This window comes from Protopterus annectens, chromosome 6.part1 (assembly GCF_019279795.1).
Source record: "Protopterus annectens isolate FY-2018-M chromosome 6.part1, PAN1.0, whole genome shotgun sequence".
Taxonomy (NCBI): Eukaryota; Metazoa; Chordata; order Ceratodontiformes; family Protopteridae; genus Protopterus; species Protopterus annectens.
Window position 1 is genome coordinate 274,377,642 of NC_056738.1, and position 22,599 is coordinate 274,400,240.

General features: G+C 38.3%; 1 protein-coding gene across 3 annotated transcripts in view; it reads right to left on the bottom strand.

Moving 5' to 3' along the window:
* The window catches only part of FAM126B (family with sequence similarity 126 member B), a 1,024,500-nt gene that overhangs the window by 367,563 nt on the left and 634,338 nt on the right, over positions 1–22,599 (bottom strand). For all 3 annotated transcript variants that reach the window (XM_044075704.1, XM_044075703.1, XM_044075705.1), the window contains one exon: positions 22,251–22,430. In XM_044075704.1, coding sequence (XP_043931639.1) covers positions 22,251–22,430 — 180 coding nt within the window. The remainder of the gene's footprint in view (positions 1–22,250; positions 22,431–22,599) is intronic.

Below are 22,599 nucleotides of genomic sequence, written 5' to 3' on the forward strand. Positions count from 1 at the left end.
CATATTTCCAGTTGCAAACATTATAGGTTCATAGGTAGGTACTAGGCTATCGGCCCAATGGCCTATGTAAGCCTAGCCAGCAAGGTACCATAGCTTACGCCACCCAAGAAAGTTATTTTCCTGTGCCACTGTCCAGCAGACACACAGAAGTGATCCCCGGGTGTATTTCCTATTTCCCATCCACTCATCAAGATTTTTCTTGAAGAGTGCTAATGAAGAACTTTGCTTGACATAGACGGGTAGCTGGTTCCAGAGTATACGAAGTCTCTGGGACAGGAATCTATCCCTCCAGCATGTCCTGTTTATTGTGGTGACAAGGTTTAGGTCCCTAGAGTGTGTAGCTTGGGGGGAATTGGGATTTCTTAAGGTGCAGCATATGTCCAACAGCTCTGGGTTTGCCATAACTTTATACGTTAGGCAGAGATCACCTCGGAGTAGGCGATATGCTATGGAGTAAAGCTGGAGTTTTTTGAGACGGTCAGTGTAGGGCATTTGTTTGTGGCCAGTAATCCTCTTTGTGAGGTACTTCTGTGGCCTTTCCAGCTGCTGCAGATGTCCTGTGAGGTACATTCCAAAAGGGAATATATTATTTATATTATTTGTTATAGGTAGTCATGCTGGCTGAAATAAAGCACCAAGGAAGCAGACAGACTCTGCATAGAAGCATACAACAGTGGAACTACCTGGTTTTGAGCTTGTACACAACTACCGGCTATATGAATTCCTTTTAGAAAGAGCAGCAAAATTAATGCCTTCATCGAAAAACAAAAAGACTAATCACATTATCTGTACCCATTCTTTTTCTGCTTTATGACCCTTTGAGGAACTGATCATTGGAAAAATGTGACTTTTTTAAATATAATCACATACTCAGAGGAATATGTCACATACGTACTTCTGAAGAGTTGCAGACACTGTTGGCAGCTGCAGTTACACAATGCCACTCTGATAATCAAAAGACAAATAGCTTGAAAAACTGATTTACCAAAAACTCTGAAGCAATAAGCAGACCCATCAAGGAGAGCAAATATTCTACAGATGACAGAATAGTCTGTACAAAATCAGACACTGCACCTTCAAAGAACTAACTGTGATGTAATTCATTCACAACAGTGATGACATCAAATATATCCTGCTTACTTAAAACTTACAATACTTCATTTTGCAGAGACATAACATCACCAGCAAGCATGGAGCTTACAGCAAGCACTATAATATGGATTTATATCAATGAAACAACTGAATAAATGTTCAGTTGCCATAATCAGATATTCTTTCCAAGTAATGCTGTACTAACATTTCCCTATATAACTACATTCTCCTTAGATTTTCCGTGGTTCATATGTGTTTACTAGGCTAATGACCACAATGGCCTTTTTAAGCCTAGCCATGCATCCCAAATCTCTGACAAGTTCTGATACGGTAAGTGTAAGCAGGGGTTAGGGAGATGAACCATTTACAGGTTACCTGTGTCCATTAGAGACATAGGTGCCAAACCATGGATGAATTTCTGGTTTCCCATCCATTTGGCCAAGTTGCACTTGAATTAGGTTAGGGTAGAACTCTGCTTCACATGGATGGGGAGCCTATTCCATAGACACGGTAGTCTCTGGAGTACATACCTATCTCTCCAGCAGGACCTGTTTATATCACAGGCAAGGTTTAAGTCTTTGGAACGGGTAACTCTGGTACTGTTTGTGTTGTGGATATGCAGGAGATCCATCAGAGTGGGGTCTGACAATGCCCTGTATGCCAGACATAGATCTCCCCTCAAAAGCCTGTAGGAGACAAAATACAGGGATAGGGCCTTGACGCGGTCTGCACAGGACATTTTTCTTATGCCCTGTATTCTTCTAAGTGAGGAACCTCTGTGGACGTTCCAGTTGTGGATATGCCTGGTTAGGTACATACCAAAGGGAGCATTGTACTCAATAATAGGTCTGATGAATGCCAAATACAGTGGAACAATAACTTTCTTGGACTTAGATGTCATACCTTTGCTTATAAGTTGTGCAATATAGAATGACTTCCTCACCACTGTAGGTACGTGATGGTCAAAGGCTAGATTATTATCTGTTTGTGTCCCTAAGTCCCTGACTACTGGGGGTCAGTTCTAAGGGGTGTTTTGCCAATATGATAGTTAAGATAGTTACCAGGGATGGATGACTCCCCAAAGGATACTATTATACATTTCTTGGCATTTAGTTTTAGAACATGGCTCTGACAACAGTTGTTTGTCTGTGTCAGCCCCTGCTGGAGAACATTTGTGTCAGTGTGAGATTCATTGACAGCTCCTAATTTGCAATCATCTGCAAATTTAGTCAGACAAGTGACATTGGCCTTGATTTCTGAGAAGTAAATGCCAAAAAGGAGTGGTCCAAGGACTGATCCCTGAGGGACTCCACTTTTGACTGGCCTCTTTGTAGAGGTGGACTCCCCAATTCTAACTTCCCAGGTTTTGTCTGTTTGCCAGTTGGCTATCCACTGAGTGATACACAGGTTTGTACCTAACCTCTTGAGTTTGTCAACAATGACCGAGTGGGGTATTGTGTCAAATGATTTTGCCAGGTCAAGGTAAGCAGCGTGAACAATTTTGCCCTCATCCATTGCTTTGGTGACCTTCTCAAAGAAGTCCACTAGGCTGAGTAGGCATGCTCTGCCCTTGATGAAACCTAACTGGGTTGGGTCCAGTGTCTGCAGGTTTACTATATTCTCTCTTGATCATCTCCATGATAATTCTTTCCATGGCCTTACATACAAGACTAGTGAGACTTATGGGTCTGTAGTCACCAGGGTCTGTAGATGGCTCACCTTTGTGCAGAGGGATGACTGTTGCCTTTTTCCATTTGTGAGGCACAAAACCTGCTTGGAGGCTACAGTTGAATAGTAATTCCAGAGGCCCTGATAGGTCATGTTTCAAGCTATTTAGAAGGCATCCTAGGATATTGTCTGGGCCCATTGATGCAGTGTTCTTGGTCTTAAAGAGCGCATTAAGGACCTGTTCCCTAGTGATAGTAGGGGGAGTTATATTTGATGATATTTCCTGAGGGAAGGTTGGGGGGGGGTAAAGCTGGAGCTGAATTTACCAGCCAGGAGGTTTGCTACATCTTCTGGCTCAGTATATGTAGCTCCATTTACAATGAGCTCTGCACACAACTGTGTATTGCCTTTGAGGTTGCGGACATACCTAAAGAATGCTTTGTGGCTGTCCTTGGTCTGGGAGGCCAAACTTACCTCAAATTTGGCTTTGGTAGACTGTTTGTCCTCTGTTTGTTTAGTTTGATGATTTTATCCTGCTGGGTGCTGCACCTCCTAATTTTTGCCATGATATTCTTCCTCCTGTTATACAGCCTATTGATTTTGTGATTCTACCAGGGTGGCTTGTTTTTTGAGTTAATTCTGTACTTCTTCTTGGTGGGTACAGCTGCCTCTATGCAGCTATTAACATGCTTGTAGAGGGTTTCTGTGAACAGTTCTGGATTGGCAGCAGTGTTCTCATGGTTTATGGGGGCTTGAAAGCTTGCCAAGTTCTCACTTAAAAGCAGGAGGTTAGCCTTAGAATATTTCCTGAATGTTCCAGGTTTAGGTGGGGGTCCAGGTTTTAGTTTTACTTCGAAGGTGACCATTTTGTGGTCTGACCATACCAGGGAAGGCATTACAGTAGGGGGTATGCAGGACTCTCCCATATTAGTGAGGACCAGATACAGTATGGTTGCACCCCTGGCTGGTGTACTGACTATCTGGTCCAGGGAGTGTGTGCTTACAAAATCCAGGAATCTCTGTGCATGTGCGTTTGGTGTCATATAGGATTCCCAGTTAGTTGTGGGGTAATTAAAGCCACCCATGAATATTGTATTGGCTTGGATGATTAGTGTTTCTAATACGCTTAAATTCATGGTATTGGTTTCCTGGGTCATACAGAAGGGACCTATATCTTGCAAAGAAGTGGTATTGGATTTTACCTATGGTGATTTGAACATGGAGAAGCTCAAGTACATTTTCCTGTTTGACCAGCATTGAAGTACATTTATCACTGATGGAAATAGAGACACCTCCACCTTTAGTCCCTGCCTCTGAAGCAGCTGGCCTAAATATGTGGAAGACATTATAACCTAGCACTGTTGGTGTGCTCTTCATTGGCTTTAAACCATATCCCAGTGACTGCACCGACATTAGCATTCTGTACGGTGAAGAGAGCTTCTACGGAAGTGGAGTTTTTTGTTTACACTCATAGCATTGAGCAGTAATACCTCTAGATTTTCTTGGTTTTGATTTGCTTGGCATTACCTAAAAAATGCGCTATGGGGGAAGACAGTGTTTTAGCCAATATTCAAAAGCCTAGAGGAGAGAGGTGCAGACCATCCCTGGCAAAGTAGCATGGTCTGTTGACCATCTCCTTCCATGCTGACAAATATTGCACCCCCTAGAATGACACCAGAAAATAAGCCAATTATTAAAGTCAATCATCTTTTGTTCATATTTTGGCATCATCCTTGAAGAAGGTAAAATGCTGCTCAATGTTAGACTCATACCAGCATGAGACACATATTCCAAGAGCTCCATGATGTCAATCTTCATATAGTCTAGGGAGGTACATCTCATTTCATTTGCTCCCACATGGACTATGACTGAGTCATGTTGGTAACTGTGGTCCAATGACCTGAGTGCCTGTGTAATGTTGTGGATCCTAGCCCCTGATAAGTGCCTGACTGAGAATTTCTCCTTAATCAGCCTACTAAGAGGGACATCAGTGCATCTCATGATGGAGTCTCCAATGGCTAGAATGTTGGATTGTGTCATGGTTCGCCTTAATGGCTTAGAGGTAGAGGCTCCTCCATGAGATGTAGCTCTATGTGTTGATGTGGGTGTTGTTTTGAAAAAGTGCATTTGGGGCTGCTGATGGTATTTGTTATGTGTACGTCATCTAGTAGGTCTTTGTGGTTTAGGAAGGTTACAATTACATGCCTCAGCATACGCGAGTCAATATGTCTGCTTTGAATTGTTCATGATGGGTGCAGCATGTGTATTACTGACAACTTTATTGACATTAGGAGCACTTTTATATGAGAGCTTTGCCTCCAGTGACATTGTGTAAATACAACTCTCACATACCATATCAGTTTGAGAATTAACTGGTTGTCAGTAAACATGAGGCAATTTCTACATTGCTTCACGATGCCCACATCGACCAAGCCGGTAACGGAGACAGTAGGAAAGTTAATATCCATGGCAACAGACCCGAGTGAGAATATCAATCACTGTCAGGAGTATCCAGTTTGTAACTATGTGGGCAGTGCTTGTCATTGAAAACTAGTTGTCCTGTGTGCAACTAGGTACTGGAGAAATTCAATTGTGCTTTTACAGGGAAAAAGGTCACTCAAGGTGTCTGAGTCTATACAGAGCACTGCCAAACACCTGAAGGGAAACTAATACGTAGATCCTGAAAATTTAAGGATGAAGTATTTAAGTGGATATTCTGAAGTTAGAAAAAAATCAAGCAGTACTTACTGAAAACAAACAATTAGCTTGCCAAGAATGATGAAAAGAGGGTAGTCGCATGAATGGCTACTGCCTGGCTACTATTAATGCTGGTCTCACCACAACTTCACTCTGTTGGGATACAATGCTCCTTTCCTTCTTCTCTCACCAGAAGCAAAATGTTAGCACCACTCCCAAGATGAGAAGCAGGCCACAGCCTGTTTAGGGATCCACAGTTTTGTCCCAGATGATGCAAGGGTCTCTAGGCTTGTAGCCTTTTCCTGGTAGATGCTTTAAATAGCAACCAGACGAATCAGGAATGTTAAGCACAGACACTCACTCGGCAACCAGAAACAGTCAGGAATTGATACACTCTGCTCCTTTTCTCACCAGGACCTGAATATAAGCACAGATTCCAAGCTGTCACCTATAAAGCAGTTATTAGGCTTTCTGGTGATCAGCAGTCTCCAGGAAATAATGTCCATGTGCCCCCTCTCTCACTAGGAGAAAATAGAAGCACTAATTCCAAAATGACTACTGAGAGTCAGAATGTGGGTTCTCCAATAACTGGTGGTCTTGCAATAGATGTTTAAAGGTAAGATGAAAAAAATGGTTTAGCCTAAACACTGCAGTGTACAGTAAGCAGTTAGACATGACATTGGGTAAGTTAAGTTTTAGCTTAGTAATTGGAGAGCCACTATTTTTAAAACAAGATAGATTGAAAGGGGGTGGGCACTTTTGTATTCTGGTACTATGGGATACAGTGGAATGGCCAATAAACTTCAATAGTAGAAGGGGAGTGATTTCACAAAGGATATTTTTGTGCTTAGTCACACTAGCCAGTGAAGGAGAGGGGGAAGGAGATAGATGGTCAAATTAACATAAGGGGCAGGCAACTAGAAAGACAGTGGTGTTTACAACAGTAACAAGGTGGGAGGTTGCGAAAAAATGCTGTCGGACTCGCAAGAGACACAGCTGTGGTCTCTTTTCAAGTTTTAATATGCAATTAAAAGCAGAATACAAGAAAACACAGTGTAAATAAAATAAACCACAGTATACAAAATAGAAAAAGGCAATAAAGTAATGCAAAGTACAAGAAATCAAAAGCAAACTAACCTTTCCCTCACAGCAAGCTGTGGCAGAGTCTGGGTGAGCTTTTCCAGCAAAGCTTTGAAATGTTTTATTTTACCCCTTAAATAGAATATTTAGTTCCTAACTTTACCCCATCAGTTGACAAATGATTAACCTTAACTGACCTCTTCTAACTTGTGTGTGACTCCTTAATTGACCTGTTCTAATTTCTCTTTGAATCACAAGAGACACAGCTGTGGTCTCTCTTCAAGTTTTAATATGCTACAGCTTCTGTGATTATCACAGGCAGTTTATTCCACTGTTGACACCTTATCACCTCTCAAAGATGTCCTTCTGCTGGAATCTGTCCCATCACTGCCCCATCAGTTGAACTGTGCTTCATATTAGTATTTAAGCTAGCAAACGTAAATCTTGTACATAACCACATATATTAATTCATCTTTGGTTTTCATGCAGAAAGTAATTCTCAATCTCTTGTACAGAAAGAGAAAAAAGTCAATAGTGTAGTACTGTAAATACCTAACTTAGATTTAAAGGCTTTCATTGTTTTACAACATCTTCCTGCTAATGGAAGCTTATTCCAGAAACTTGGGAGGAGCTGGAAATTACTTCACCAGCATGAGTTCTACTAGTGTAGCTGAAACAACTAATCCCTTGTAGTGAATTCCACAAGTCCAATTTTCTTAGATAGAACTTACCATAAAAGGCTTTCAAAAGCCTTATACTAGAGTAGCATTTTTCCTCTTATTTATGATACTAAATTAAGTTACATATACAAAACTCTTCCAGGCATCCTTCTACACATGCACACACACACAAGGTATCCCCCACTTATCTAATGTTCTGTGACCACCCAGACAAACAAATGCATACGTACACACATATTCTGACTGATGGACCCCTAACTGACCCCTCCTTGGTGTGACCACCTTTGCAGAGCTATTTTCTTGGTGACCTCAAGTGTAAAACTCCTTTAATGATGAAGTTATCTGTAGAATGAGATACCAAAGGAGACAAAATACTCCTCAATCTTTCAGCACAAGAAATCTGGCCAAAGCCACAAGTAATGGGGATAAAAAGGCCCAAAAAATAGATACAAATTTTAAATATTGCTCTTATAAAATTAGAAAGATGCTAGAACAACATGCTTTTTATTAATTTGTATTTCCTGAAGGATATGGAATCTGAAATTCAAATATATGTCATTACGTAGTGACTTCAGTACCAAGTAATTTGCCAGAAAACCACAAATTTTATGATGAACAGGCCAAAAATATGAAGCAAAAATCTAGACATTTGAGAGGTATGCTATGTTCCAACAGCGGAATACAAAGATGCCAAGTCTACATGTACATTCTAAAAAATGAAAGAAGGGAACTCTTTTTGTGAAATATGAATTGATTTACTCAAAACCATAAATAATGTAACACATAGAAAAACTCTGTGCTATGTTTCTATTTGTCTTACAGTATCCACATCAGAAGAGCTGGGTCATTACACGATAAATACCTTAATATCAAAAACATTATGAGCTACAGGAAGGGTGGGATGAAGCAGCTGGCTCCCGCCAGGTGCATGCAGATGAGGGCATAATCAGAGGCAATGAAGAGGTGCTGGTTGCCTGTAAATGCAAACAGTCTCAAAATGCAACTAAAGCAGCTTTGTTACTTCTTAACCTTGGTTGAGGGTGGACCACTTTATCAGTTAAGGGTATTGTCCAGAGCACTGACTGACCTAGCTCCAGCTGTGGATGAATTCTTACTTCTGATGAATGAGACTCTACTTTGTAACAATCTATTAGTATTTTATTACATCTGATGCATGTGACTTGTGCTGATCCACATGTACATTTATTCCCGGAATATTGTTTTCAGACAATAACACCATACTTTTAGAATGATACGCAGTAAGACTGTTTGCACCACACCATTACTGTACATCATCTACAGCCACTTGAATTAGCATTCACTTGTGGTACCGTTGTAACGGGAAAGAACTGCATCCAAACTTGCATCATGGGATACTGAAAGACTTAACGCAATGCAAAAGCCCCATCTCGGAAGGTTTCCACCTTTCAGATTCTTAGACTGCACCAACACTGATGATTTCCTTTCCTTTCATGGGGGCCTCAGCATGGAGAGTACGCTTGTGGGCCACATACTAATCTGACTGTCGACGGGAGTGGCTAATACTAATTAGCCACGTGCTCTCCCCTGAAACTGTTCACAGGTTCCAAATGATTCTGACAAGTGATTCAGAAAATTGCTCTGCCAAGTGAAAATTTTCACAGTAGGAAGAAACTGAATGTTATCAAAAGACAGTAGTCACTCATTCATTCCTATGGGAGTACTTGTGACAAAGATATGATCTGTGAAGCCATGGCAGTGGGTGCCTGTCAATGTGTGCATGTGTGAATGTGTGTATGAGTGTGGACATGTGAGTATGTCTGTAGGGGTAGGTATGTGTGTGAGTCTGTCTGCTTTGGTGGTCAAGCTAAGGTGGTCAAATGGAGGACTGTGAGTTTGCATGTATGTGAAACTATTTGCCTGGGTAGTCACAATACAGTGGATAGGAGATGGAGAGACTTTATGTGAGTGCATGTTTGTGTCTACCTGCCTAAATGAGAGCAGTATGGAAGATTAAGGATACAGATTGTGTGTTAATACTATGTTACTTCTATCATTACTGTCATTTAATTAATTCACCCCTTATCACACCATGTATACCATGTATCATATCATAACATATGATATGATATCACACATCATTACATGGCAAATTTTGCATCTAAAACATGGAAGCACTCTCTGAACATCACTTCCAAAAGGACACAAGCAGCAATCTCCACCAGCACAACATTTTGACTGGCAAAAAAAATTTGTAATGACAAATGAAAGTGGATAGAGAAAACCATGTCACTACCTTATGAATATCAGCTGCCAACACTCCCCTAAAGAAGACTGCCAAGGCACAAAAAAGAACTGAAAAGACTGCTATTCAGCAATGTTTTTGGAGCAATGTAATTTCAGCTGCTTCAGATAATGACTTGCAAGTAATGACTTGTGGAGATTCTTCTATAATGTTACATCGGATGAATTAGTTATGTAAAGGTCTGAAATTTATTCCAATTTCAAGGTTATCACTGTCTCAAATTTTACTGGACATTTGGTGTTTTATTAGAAAGGTACAACTGAAATATTTTTTGCCCCCAAACAGAGAGAAATATCCTTCACTTTTAACCTTCCTTGATAACTTTATAGTGGCAGCATGTGTAAGTATTTTAAGTAGAAAAGAAAACAAATACTGCACATTTCTCTGTCAAGCCAACACAGCTACAGCCTCACAAGGCGCCGCCATTTTGTTTTCTTTCCACCTTCTATAGGGTACCATAGAAAGTATCCCATCATGTAACTTTTCAGTGTGGTACAGCAGTTGTTCAGTTTCAGACCAAAAAGCCCTCAAAGGGTAGTGAAAGTGGCAGAGAAGATAACGGGCTCCAAACTTCCAGCACTGCAGGAGTTACAGACAGTACAATGTCACAACAGAGCTACAAAAATAATCAAGGATCCTACACACCCTGCTTATGAACTGTTTAGATGCTTGTCATCCGGCAGAAGATACTGCAGCATGCACTGTAAAACGTACAGGTTCAGAAACAGCTTCTTCCCTCAAGCAGTGAAACTTTTGAACGCTAGCAATAATCTCAGGGAAGTTGGACACTGACAAGATATGGGACAGCCAACCCTTTTGATGCAAATAAATGAGAGACAGTTCGGATTCTAAACATAAACAATACATAGATGGCAATGAATGTGCAATATTATACTAACTAGATCCTCTTATTCATGTGAGAATCACACATTGCAATAGGAACTTGTGGAATAAGAAATCATTCAGCTGCTGAAATTATACATAAGGTAAACTGTGGTAATATGTGAGTAGAATAACCTGTCTAATCTGAAATGATGAATATATATCTATTGTATGTGTTACTATATGTATGTATATGTCTCCTCAATTTGAGCCTGATACACACAATTTTGTTTAGACTGCACTTGTGTAGGCTAAATGACAATAAAGTTTACTTTGACTTTGAAGTTTTTTCTCCCTTTTCTAGTAAAGTGTTAGGGGTATATAATGATATAGTTAAAAAGCAAGTTATTGATTATGTGCGTATGTTCTAAATATCTTGACACAAACAATGAAAAGCTTTGAAAGAATTAAAGAGGGAAAACTCTATAGTCTATGACTAGACATTTGTACTTGGATTAGTGCTACAAACAACTGACTAATGAACACGAGTATGAAAAGTTAACAGCTAATCCCCTTAGGAATACTCAATTGGGTTTGCAAAGTTTAGTTGATACTTGGGTAGGAAAGGATTTAATTACATAAAAGTGGGGGCAACACTTGGTCTTAAACAATCTGGGGTTATCAGTCTTTTATTTACTCCCTAAAATACATGAAGATAGACTTACCCCCACCCTGGAAGGCCAATAGTTTCTCAGGAAGGGGTCAATTAGAAAGAGCAGGTATTATATTGGATATAATTTTACAGCTTTATGTTAAGCAGAAAAATTATTTCATTAGAGACGGTGAAAACTTTTTATGAATGTAGGAAAGTTAATCAGGAGGAAGAATTTAGTTACGTGACAGTGGATGTGAATAGCTTCTATTCTCCTATTAAATATGATTTTGGTATTTTGGCATTGAAAAATAATCTTGAGAGATTTGGATACAGTGGAGGATATTGTTAATATTATATTTTATGTTACAAATAATTGTTTCTTTTGCAATGAGAATTATTTTTTAAAGCAGCTAAAGGGTAAAGGAGTAGAGATTTGCTCCCTTAGATGCTAATGTTTTCATGGGTGAAGTAGAAAAAATGAATGCAGTTTTACTGATTCATATTTTTGCTCACATGTACTGAATTATAAACACTACATATATTATTTGTTTTTTAGGTTAAAAATATACCAAAAGATTTTAAAGAATTTTTTATTTTCTTTTAAATGAATGAGTTTGGGTTGTCGTTTACTTGTGAATCTGAGCCTAAAATGCATTGCTGAGATATTATTTTATTTGTTGAGAACAACAGAATTCATATGCAACAAATGCATATCCCCCATCTCATGAATTTTCTTCCTTTGGGGAATGTTTTAGCAAAAAGCTTTATGCTCACATGAAGATAACTTTCAACAATAAGGAAATTAAATTGTGAAAAGATTGAGTACTAGAGGGTATAGTCAAGAACAGCTATTTTTTTCTCTCCCACAGTTAAAAGGTAGGAGTAAGGGGATAAACAAGAATAATGAGAAAGTTTATTTTGTTATGCATTATGCTCCTTTTATTAAAGGGGGCTTCATGGATTCTTAACAATAACTGGAATATATAGTTAGTTCAATGTATTAAGATCTCTAAAGTTAAAGATCTCGTATAGAAATAGCTCTTGTTCAAGTGATAGAACAGTACATTTGCTAGTAGATGGGGGTTAACTTACACAAAGGGAATGTAAAGGGTGCTTGCTGTGTTCTTATTTATTAACTGATTCACTTGTATATATATTAATGGTCAATTTTTTAGACCAGTGAATAACAGAAACTGTTATCAGAAGGCAGTGGTGTATGGGTTAAGGTGTGCTTGTAATGAATTTTATATTGCACAGACTACATGTCAGATTAGAAAGAGGGTACAGGAACACATTAGGGACAACCTTAGTGGAGCTGTGACAAAAGATCAGTGTCCATGCACTTTAAAGAGTGTCAAAAAATGCAGATATGTTAAAATTCCTCATTATGCTTAAGTGCCCTTGTCTTGTACTATTTCTACATGTTATGAAAGAAGACATATGGTTTATTTTTATATCTGAACCTTTAAAACCAAAAGGTATGAAATATCTGTTATAAATTCTTTGTAGTCAAATAATTTTAAGGTTTAGAATTTAACATTTACAATTTAATATCTACTATTCAATATTTATATTAATTAAAATGATTGTGCTGTGTGTATATAATAAAATGCATGCATTTAATTATTTAAACATGATTATTTAAATATGATTTAAGATAGATCTGAAATGGTGAAACAGTATATATACCATTCAGGTGTGTATTTCTTTAAATCAGAATTGATGAGCTGTTTTGAAAGAGTAGAAAATAAGTGGTTTTAATAAATGATTTAAGAACCTTTGAAGGCAGTGGGCTGAAGTAGTTATTCTTGTGATAGTTTAATAAAAATTTGGTTTTAGAAGACACCAAAAAGTGTTTATGTTGGATGTCTTTTTATTTTGGCATTTAGTTCATTGTGTTAAGGAAGTGGAAACTTTCTTTTTATTTTAGTTTCCCTTCCATCTGTTTCTGTAGTTAAAATGTGGGAACAAAATGCATTGCTACAATGCTAAGGTTGTATGGTATACTGTATGTGAGACTATAGAACTTAGGAGTAAATGTCATATTACAATACATGCCCTGTTGCCCCAGCTAATTTATGCCGGGAGGTGAGGATTACAGACAATGACTACCAGCAGAGTAGCCAACAGGTCCTGGCCATAATTCTCCATTTAACTCCTTTACACATATCTAAGATCTGCACTTTATAATGTAATTAAAAAGAAAAAAAGCTTCAAAATTACATTTTTGTGAAAAAAAAATCACTTGCTTTTGCATCCTGTTTTAATAATTGTATACGGCTAAGTTAATGCAACATACCAAGTGCTGTACCACACCACCACCACACAGTATACTAGTACTTGACATTTATTACTGAAACATACTGCACACAGCAGAGGTATACTCATCCCCTACCCATACATCTTACAAGTACTATAGGCAGTCGAAAGGAGAAGCAAGCATCGCTGGGATATTCAGTAATAAGAGATACTGCAACTGCAGAAATGTGAGGCTGCCATAATGTGACTGCAGTATTGCAGCACCCTTTGCAACAGCAAGAACTATAAAGATGCTACAAACAGGCTGCACAGTAACTTTGAGATGAAAGGCACTTTGCCAGAAGTAGATCAAATTAGTAAAATCGGATCACTGCTACAGTAGAGCTCCCCCAGAAGAAGAATGAGATGTACAGTGCTACAGTAGGCACTGATTTCTGCAGCCACAGAGTGCTGTTACCATGAACAGCAACTGTCCTTGCTAAAACTGGATAACTGTATTCAAGTGACCCTCACAGGCAAAATAAAAATCAACAAACTAAAGTACCAGAGATGAAGTTTTAAGCGAAGCTAGTGCTCACAGGTCATATCAAATGAAATACTACAAAGACGTACTTACTCTATTCAAAATAAATTTGGATGACTCTGTGATACCCATGCACTGGCCCAGTAATCAAGGGGCCTCAATACTCACTACTAGTAACAGTGAGGGATGTGCACATTAAGAAGATAAGTGCACAAGCAGTAAAGTACAATTTCCCTTAAGAGCACACAGGGATCACAGTCAGTCTGGGGCTGGTTTCTCCCTTTCTCTCCAGATCCCCAATAAGACTCCCCACTGGCACAGCTATAGGGTCCAGATCTCAGCCTAGTGGTCAAGCTAAAACCTCCAAGCACCCTCTCTGTCCAACCTGTCCCTGCCTAAGTAGCTGACACACACACACTTTAAGATTGATTTAGATACAAACACACAGACACTTCTGGGGAAGGCTGGCACAGGTTCACCAGTTGTGCCACCTTTCTGCCCAGACTATAAGGTAGTACTGACTGCCACCAACCACTATTATCCGCTACTATAAGGCCCTTCCCAAAGGATGTCCTATTTTACTGTGCGATATTATTATCCAAACAGTAAGTGTGACTGAGACTTGAAGGCTATTTAGGAGTGGCTGGTACAGTATCACCAAATACATGCAATGCACTCTAAGAGCTTAAATTATCTCTAGACAAAACAGCCACAGTTGAAATGTTTAAAAATATTTAATAAATAATAAAAACTCAAGACAAATTTCCTCAATTCAACACAGTGCTAGTCAAGAGTTCAGACACAGGAACTTTAAAACAATACTGTAGGATAGTCTGACAAATATAAAAAACAGCTAGTCTAATCTTACTATTCTCTATCTATTTCTAAGAGAAACAATGTTCTAAATAACTTACATACATACAGAGCAAAGGCAGAGTGCTGGTGATGTTGTCAGTTCTGAAGAGAAATGCAAAATGCTATCTCTTTCTCTCTCAGATCTCTCAGATTAATACATCACTGCTGACTCATTTCAGATTACATCATTCTTGACACTTCTCAGGTTCCCAAGCTAACAGAAACTCAAAATTTAAATTTATCTTTGTAATCTTGCACCAGGCCGGGAAACCACAGCAATAAAATACATTATACATGTAAAAATCTAGCAATTAACTCTGGTCTCAAAACAACAGAAGGAATTCCTTAGTCCAGACATCCTGTCTCCGAGGTTGCATCTTGTATTTGTCTACATGGCCATAACATTCCAGGTTAATATGTATTCAAAGCTATTTATTTTATAGTTACTACTTTACCTCTCCGATTCATAATCCCTTAGACCGTGATGACCATTTTTTCCCTTTTGTTCTTTTCTCCTGTTTCTTTTTTGGACGGTGTACTGCTTTGATTATATTTAGCAGTTTTAAGTAACAAATGAATAACTTTCCCTGTCTTTCTAAGCATACAACTATATACATACATCACCCCCTCCATTTTGCAGTTCCCTGCGTCTTCCTTTTTTGAGCCTTTGCCCCTGTGTAGCACTGTGCTCCTTTCCTCTTCTCTAGCTTTATATTCTGTTCACTCCCTTATGGTTTATCCTAACTTACTCCTTTCCTTTCTACTGCCTTTAATCACACTTCTTAGCATACTTAATTCTAGTAGCATTAATTCTTCAAGTCTTTAACAGTTTATCCCAGTGATAGCGAACCTTTTGGGCTCAGCGTGTCAACAATTCAGAAAATCCCTATCTTGACTCTGCTGGCGTGTCACCCCCACCCAAGCAAAAGAGAAACAAATCTTTACATATTCATTTATTTAAAAAAATACAGTCCAATCATGTGTGCTGCTCTGTACTATTACAGTAAAAGAAGAATCAGTGACTTACAATAGAGAACATGATATGTGCACTGATAATTGGGCTTAAAACAGTGCACCAAAAATTACCCTACTTTTAATAGTAATTTTGAATTGAACTGAAAAAAATATGGAACACATTGCATTTGATTTGATTAACATCAATTAATGACTTTTTTGTTGCTGAGTTTTAATAAATAAGTGCAGGGTTACATATTTCTTGCATTTTTGCTCATTTAGTTTCTTTGGTAACTTGGGTGTTGGTGAATGTTGGCATGTCACCCAAAACGTTGTGGTGTGTCACCTTTGACATCCATGTCATAGGGTCTCCATCACTGGTTTATCTTGATGCCGATACTATTATTGGGGTTTGCCCTCTTATTTAAGATGCCTTTGTTCTCTTTCACATTTTTCAGCCAAATCTTGTCATCCATAATTTCCTGATGTAATTACTCTAATTTTCCCTGCCTAAGCCATGATGATTTGCTACATAAAGAGAATGACAAAAGGCCCAGTCTCTGAGTAAAATGTAATTATGTTTTGGATATTTTGTTGCTATCTCCTGTCTACTTTGTTTCTTAATCCAGTCTGATACATTCTTTCCTCTGACTTTGCTTGTATGAGCAATTCAGTCAGCTCTTACTTAGTCCTCCCTGCCCCTTTCATTCAGTTAGCGAGATTGATAGGTCTGCTACCCATTCATATTTAATTTCCTTATATCATCTCCTCAGCCTTGGCCGCCCACCCCATTCTGTCCAACAGCTATTGGTGTAATATGACTCCATTTTGCAAACTAATTTACCATATAACCAAGTTTCTAAGGCTCCTTCTAAGTTCTTTTCCCTATCTTTTTTCTTTTGCTTATCCTCCCTTGTCTTGGCCAGATTAATTCCCCCTTTCAACTAAGGTGGGTCAGATTCACTGGCCATCCCACTACTAGAACCAGTTTTCTCCCTGTTAATACTACAGGTATTAAACAAGACTATAAAGAAAAATAAGTAATACTTCAACAACAGAGCTTTTGAAATACACATCTTCATTGCCTCTTTTTTCAGTATAGCTTAGCTGCTTTAGTCCTCTAAATGTTGCACCTCTTTCACATAAAAGGGAAGTTTTCCCATTGAGGAATCCCTCCATTTCTTCATGTGGCACTCTATTTCCTTCCATCAATTCTGCATGTTTTGTTTGAAGACTGGGAAGTGTTTAAGTGGTCATCTTTCAGTTTTTTTTTCCTCTCTGAGGATCATTTCCCCAGTCCGTCCTTGGTTATCCGCCTGATTATTTTGCTGGATCCAATGGGCATATCGTTCAAGCTGCGCCATAGCTCATTCAGGCTCCAAAAAGTTTTCACTCCTGTAGTATAAAAGACTTTCATGACTGCTGGATATACAAACCCCAATCTCAAATTCAGAGAATACAAAGTCTCAAGTGCAGCTGGAATCTGCTCTTTTTCATTATGGTGTCAGCTGAGTAGAAGTGGTTGACAAAGACTATTTTCTTTTCCACATGTGAAGGTTTCCTCTTATGCCATGAAATATTAGTTGTTCTTTCAACTGGTACCTTTGTACTTTAATGATTATCGGTCTAGGGAATCTCACTGTCTTTGAAGGAACAAAGACCCAGTGTGCTCGAACAGGATTCTGTCTTTAGGTATTGTTCATTTGCTGAACAGTTCTGCTATGTATTCCTTGCCGTTCCTTCCTTCGATTCCTTCAAGATACGTTTTCTCTTCTTTCTCTGTCTTCAGTCTTTAAAAAGATTTTCCTTAACATCTTCCTGCACTGTTTTCAGTTCAGCTAGTCAAACGAAGTGTTCCATACTGGCTTTTAGCAGAGCCCTAATATAGTCAGAGTGAGTAGACAGTGTGACTTCCATTCCCCTGAGCCTTTAATCTGTTTTCTTACTGTATTCTGTGAGGAGGTCACTTTCTTTTATCACCTTGATGTAGACCTTCCCAATTTTTTTCTTGTAATCCCACCATCTTTTGTAGGTCTCTGGCACCCACTCAGCAGTCTAGTCCATTCTTTCTCCATTGCTGCTGTAGCCAGTCAAATACAGTGTCTTACTTCTCATCTTCCATGGGCAGATTCTATACTTATTTTTTCCTTGCTTATCATTCAGCCTGGGTGGCTTTTCCTCTTCTTCTTAAACTTCTTGTTTTAATTGTTACTGCTTTATAAAGTCGGCACTATAGTGACTTTTTTAATTAATTCAGGAAGGAGGGTATGACAGTTCAACCTCCTAACTCAGTGCTATATCAGAAGTCCCTCTTTTCCATAAATTAAGCTATCCGGAATTCTGCCCAGTTTTGCATGATCCTTGCCACAGATATCTTTATACATCAATAAATATAACAACTTGTACTCATTATCAGGACTGATAAAGTCTGCGTTAACAGACCACTTACTATTAATCGGTCCCATTGCTGTAGGACTCAATGCAGTGTACATAATATGTTTTGCCCTTGCAGGAAAACTTACACTGGAGAAACTAAATATATATTCACAACCAGATCACAAAATATATAAAGAACATAAAAAGTAATGAATTAAATGACCCCATTGCCATGTCGTTTATCTCTAGGATAGCAATGATTATAAAACATTAAATGCTACTATTCTGTATCACACACATTACTGTAATAGATACAATGTGCATGGAAAGTTTATACTGTTTTTCAAACAAATTTATTGAATCAACACATTTTAAAGAGTGACATGAGTGCAAATAAATTAACAGAAAATAGAACATAGTGATATTTCCACTGCTATTTTATGCAGTATATACATTTCATTTTAACAATTTTCATTCACTTCAGCATTACATAAATTTCTTAGGTCCTGCCTTCTCTTTAACCTCATTCTTTCTCCTGAACTTTAATCTACATGTGTTGTTCATATAAATTCCATTTATTTCTACATAATTTTACTTCTTTTATCTACTGATATTTTCTACCTATACCACTTAAAAATATGGCACAGTTCAGAAATAATTTTGTGAGATGTCGTCACACAGGCTGTTATCTGGCAGAGGTACAGAAAGAATGTTCTTTCTACATTTGAGTAAGAACTTAATTTGTTTATTTACTGGAAGAACAGCTAAAAGTGATGAGTTTGGTAGAGATTATGTTTCAGAAAGCAACATCTTGAAAAGTCATGGTGCTGTTAGCAGTAATCAGTAATACAAGAAATGCATTTCATTTTTAACAGCATGTTATGAAACAGGACTCAAAAAGTCAACAGACCAATGCATTTTCATAGAATGACTAGAAAAATATAGAAAACAAAAAAAAGTATTCAAGTTTTTGGACAACTTGAACTTGTATGAAGCTTGACAAGGTGTTATGACAGATAACTCTATTACCTCTTATTATTATGTAAAACATTGATAAAATACAAAGAACATACTGCAGTAACTCATACCGATAGTATAGCCAGCAGCAAACAAAGTACATTATATTAACCCTCATCAGGTGGTGCAGCGGTTAGCGCAGTCGTCTCACAGCAAGAGGTTCTCTGGTTCGATCCTCAGCTGGGGTGCCTTCTGTGCGGCGTCTGCATGTCCTCCCTGTAGTTGTGCGGGTTTCCTCCGGGTGCTCCGATTTCCTCCCACATCCCAAAGACATGCTGTAGGTGGCTTGGACATGCTAAATTGGCCCTAGATGTGAGTGTGTGTGTGTTTGTGTGTGCCTTCTGTGGAAGGATGGGCGCCGGCTGGCAACTCGACACTGTAAAACTCCACTGCCAATCATGAGCGGACAGCTGATCCGCTGTGGCAAGCCCCAACCGGGAAAAGCCGAAAGAAGAAGAAGAAGACGAAGAACAACAACAACAATATTCAGTACTTCAATTATAGTTGGTTTAGATTTCAAATTCCATTTTACAGTAACTGCTTTTTTGGCAGCCAAAAATCATTAAACTTAGTAATGCCTTACTATGTTTAGGGAAGTCAGATCCTAAAAGCAGAAAGAAACACTTTTTGTTTTGAAGTTTGATACATTACATCAAGCTGGTTATAATATTGACTTGGTCTGGAGATATTTGATAGGATACCAAATCAGCTGACTGCAGTGATGGAATGGTGGGGTCATATTCATCCACTGGTGGGTTGCTTTGCTGCTTTGTTTATGGGTATGCTTTTGTATTGTGTTTTGTTAAAGTCTTCTTTGAAGGTTTTAAGGCCGGGGAAGTAATATAATAAAGTTGCTGGATGTTTTCAAGTTGTTCCAGTTATCACACTTGTAAAGTCGCTATAATTACTAAATTCTTACTATAAAACTTTTTGCACAAACTGTACAAGATGTGAATAAGGTATTATAATGCAAACCTTTTGTTTCAGCAGTGATCTCATGAACATGTGTAAATGTACATGTCATACATACCATCATTACTGCAGATTTCAGGTGAAGGATATAACACACTTAACTGTCATTAGTGTCAAGTTTCATACATTTCCTATCCTCAGGTACAATCCACCATGTGTCTAACAATTCTGGGGGTTCTTGACCAGCCACATTTGTTATGCAAGGCTATCTCAGTCTGTAGCCACTCTTGTGATACAACCAAGCACCGACCCTACCACCCTTGTAACTAAGTCGCTTAACTCAGAATGACATCCAAAAGCTCTTTTCTCTGATGTCATCTTGAGATTCAGTCATCATCTCATTTTGTAAGACCTACATACTAACTAGGTTTCAGCAACTTAATTATCTGTACCTTAAATAAGTACTGCTTTGAAGACTTCATCTTTAAGGAAAAGACTATAAAAATTCCTCATTTCAGCCTACTTGTCTTCCCTCTGTCCACATAGATTTTTTATTTTTTTTTGCTGTGTGAGCCAGTCATCTTCTACATCCCAAATACACATTGGAGGTCAACTGGCAGTCCTTCAAACTGCCCAAAGACATGCACGTTCTTGCCATGAAAGCTTGAAATGATGAATAGGCCAAAATACAACAAATTAAAAAAAATAAGACACAAACCTAACTAGGAAGCTACAGAACTGTCCATCTGAAGTAAAACACTAAGAGATGTGCGTTGGATCTCCTACAAAACACATTCCCCTTTTAGCTTTTCAGTAATACAATTATAAGCTTTTTGGTTGTACACTGAATGCAGGACAACAAAATCATTACAGACTGATGTTATGATAAGTGTTTGAATACAGCAACAGACAAACAAGCACATGTACAAAAACAATCCTTTCAAAAAGCAAAAAAAGGAAGTAGCACAGCCCCTCATGCACCTCCAGGTGTTGTGCATGCAGAACATAACCAAGGTAAGGAGAACTGACTCCAGTCTGTCCTCATTTCACTATTTTAATGAACACTTCACCAAAGAATAAATAAAGAAACTTTGAGCAATTAAAGTAGTATCTGTCTTAAAATAAGGTTTTAAGCTAAAATAGGCCCCTTTTTTATTTAACTGCAACAAGTCCTCTAATTTCCACAAAACCAACCCATGAAACCAGCAGTAATCATTATTTTTTCTTACTTAAACTTGTACTGATTAGTATGATGCAAGAGCCAGGAATTTCAACTTTTCCCCAAAATCTCTATTTCAATTTTCTTTTTTCAAATAATAACAATACGGTAACTCAAAAACACAAATAAACAATACAAATACCTATCTAAAGAAAACAGACAACAATCTCAAATTTCAATCTCAATTTCAAATTTTGAAAACAGACTACTCCGAAGTTTCAGCAGACCCAAAGTATATTTCACACACAGTAAAGAAATGCCAAACCACAGAAGAAACATTAAAGTCATGTCTTTACTACATGGGTCAGTAAAATGATCATCCTGTAGTGAAATATAATTATACGTGTGTGTGTGTGTGTGTGTGTGTGTGTGATTACCAATATACGGCTTAATGCTAGCATGGCTAATTTCCAGGTACATTTTGAAGGAACAATGCAATAACAAGTAACTTAAGTAATAAAAGTGTGACTAGAAATTCACCAGACAAATTATGTGGAAGGCAAAGTATAGAGGAGGGACTAAATAATCACTGGTGCTTTTTGAGGACTAGCAAACTCAGGCAAGGACCACAATCTTCACAGTAAAAGAAATACAGGCAGTGTGGCTAGAAAAGTAGTGCAGTCACTTCCCTTATCTATAATGATGCTGGTTTGCGGTCGGTTGAGGTCTTCGGGCAGTGAGTTTCAGATCCCTGGGGAAGACCACATTACCAATTCAAACAGAGTTGTAATGAATGCTACATTTATAGCAAGATCATGAAACATTTTTGCAAACTTACTAGTAATAGTAGCACAAAATGCCTTGCACATTAACCATGAGGGGAGCAGGATAAATATAAGGTGTGAGAAGAAAGTTCTAGGGATAATATAAGGGAAGGAAGGAAGGAAGGAAAATGGCTGGGTGCATTTTGGGGTTGGTGGCTGGTATAATGGTTAAAGTGTTTATCTCACAGACACAAGGCACAGAGTTTGATTCTCACCTTTGAAAGGGAAATTGACTAGGCTTAAAATTACCTACAGTGGCAGCTAGCCTAGTAATTACCCATGGACCTGTGTATGGTGGAAAAATACACTCTGAGAAGAGGAAATGTATTTATGGTATAATAGTTATATAAAAAGAAGCAGCCATCAGTTTACCTCTTCCATGAGGTTACTCACCAAGTTGTAAATTCCCAATAGCAGAGCCTCGATGCAGCCATTACTCTGTCTGTCACGACTGGCTGTAATTTGCAGATATACCCACACTAGCTCTGGAAGGAACTGCAGTGTAAACCTTTTTAACTTCATTTCAGCACTACGGTACAGCTCAAACAACTGGTGACATACAGGCTCCAAGAGCTGGAAAACACAGGTAAAAGACAAACAGATATAAATAACCTGGTAAAGGAAGCACATTGTTTAAAGTTTCATACCTTTTTGTGAGTGTATGCTGCTCAACTTCTGATGGAAACAAAACATTTAAAGAAATAACTCTTGGACCTTCATGCAAAACTTTTTTCTCTAAGAG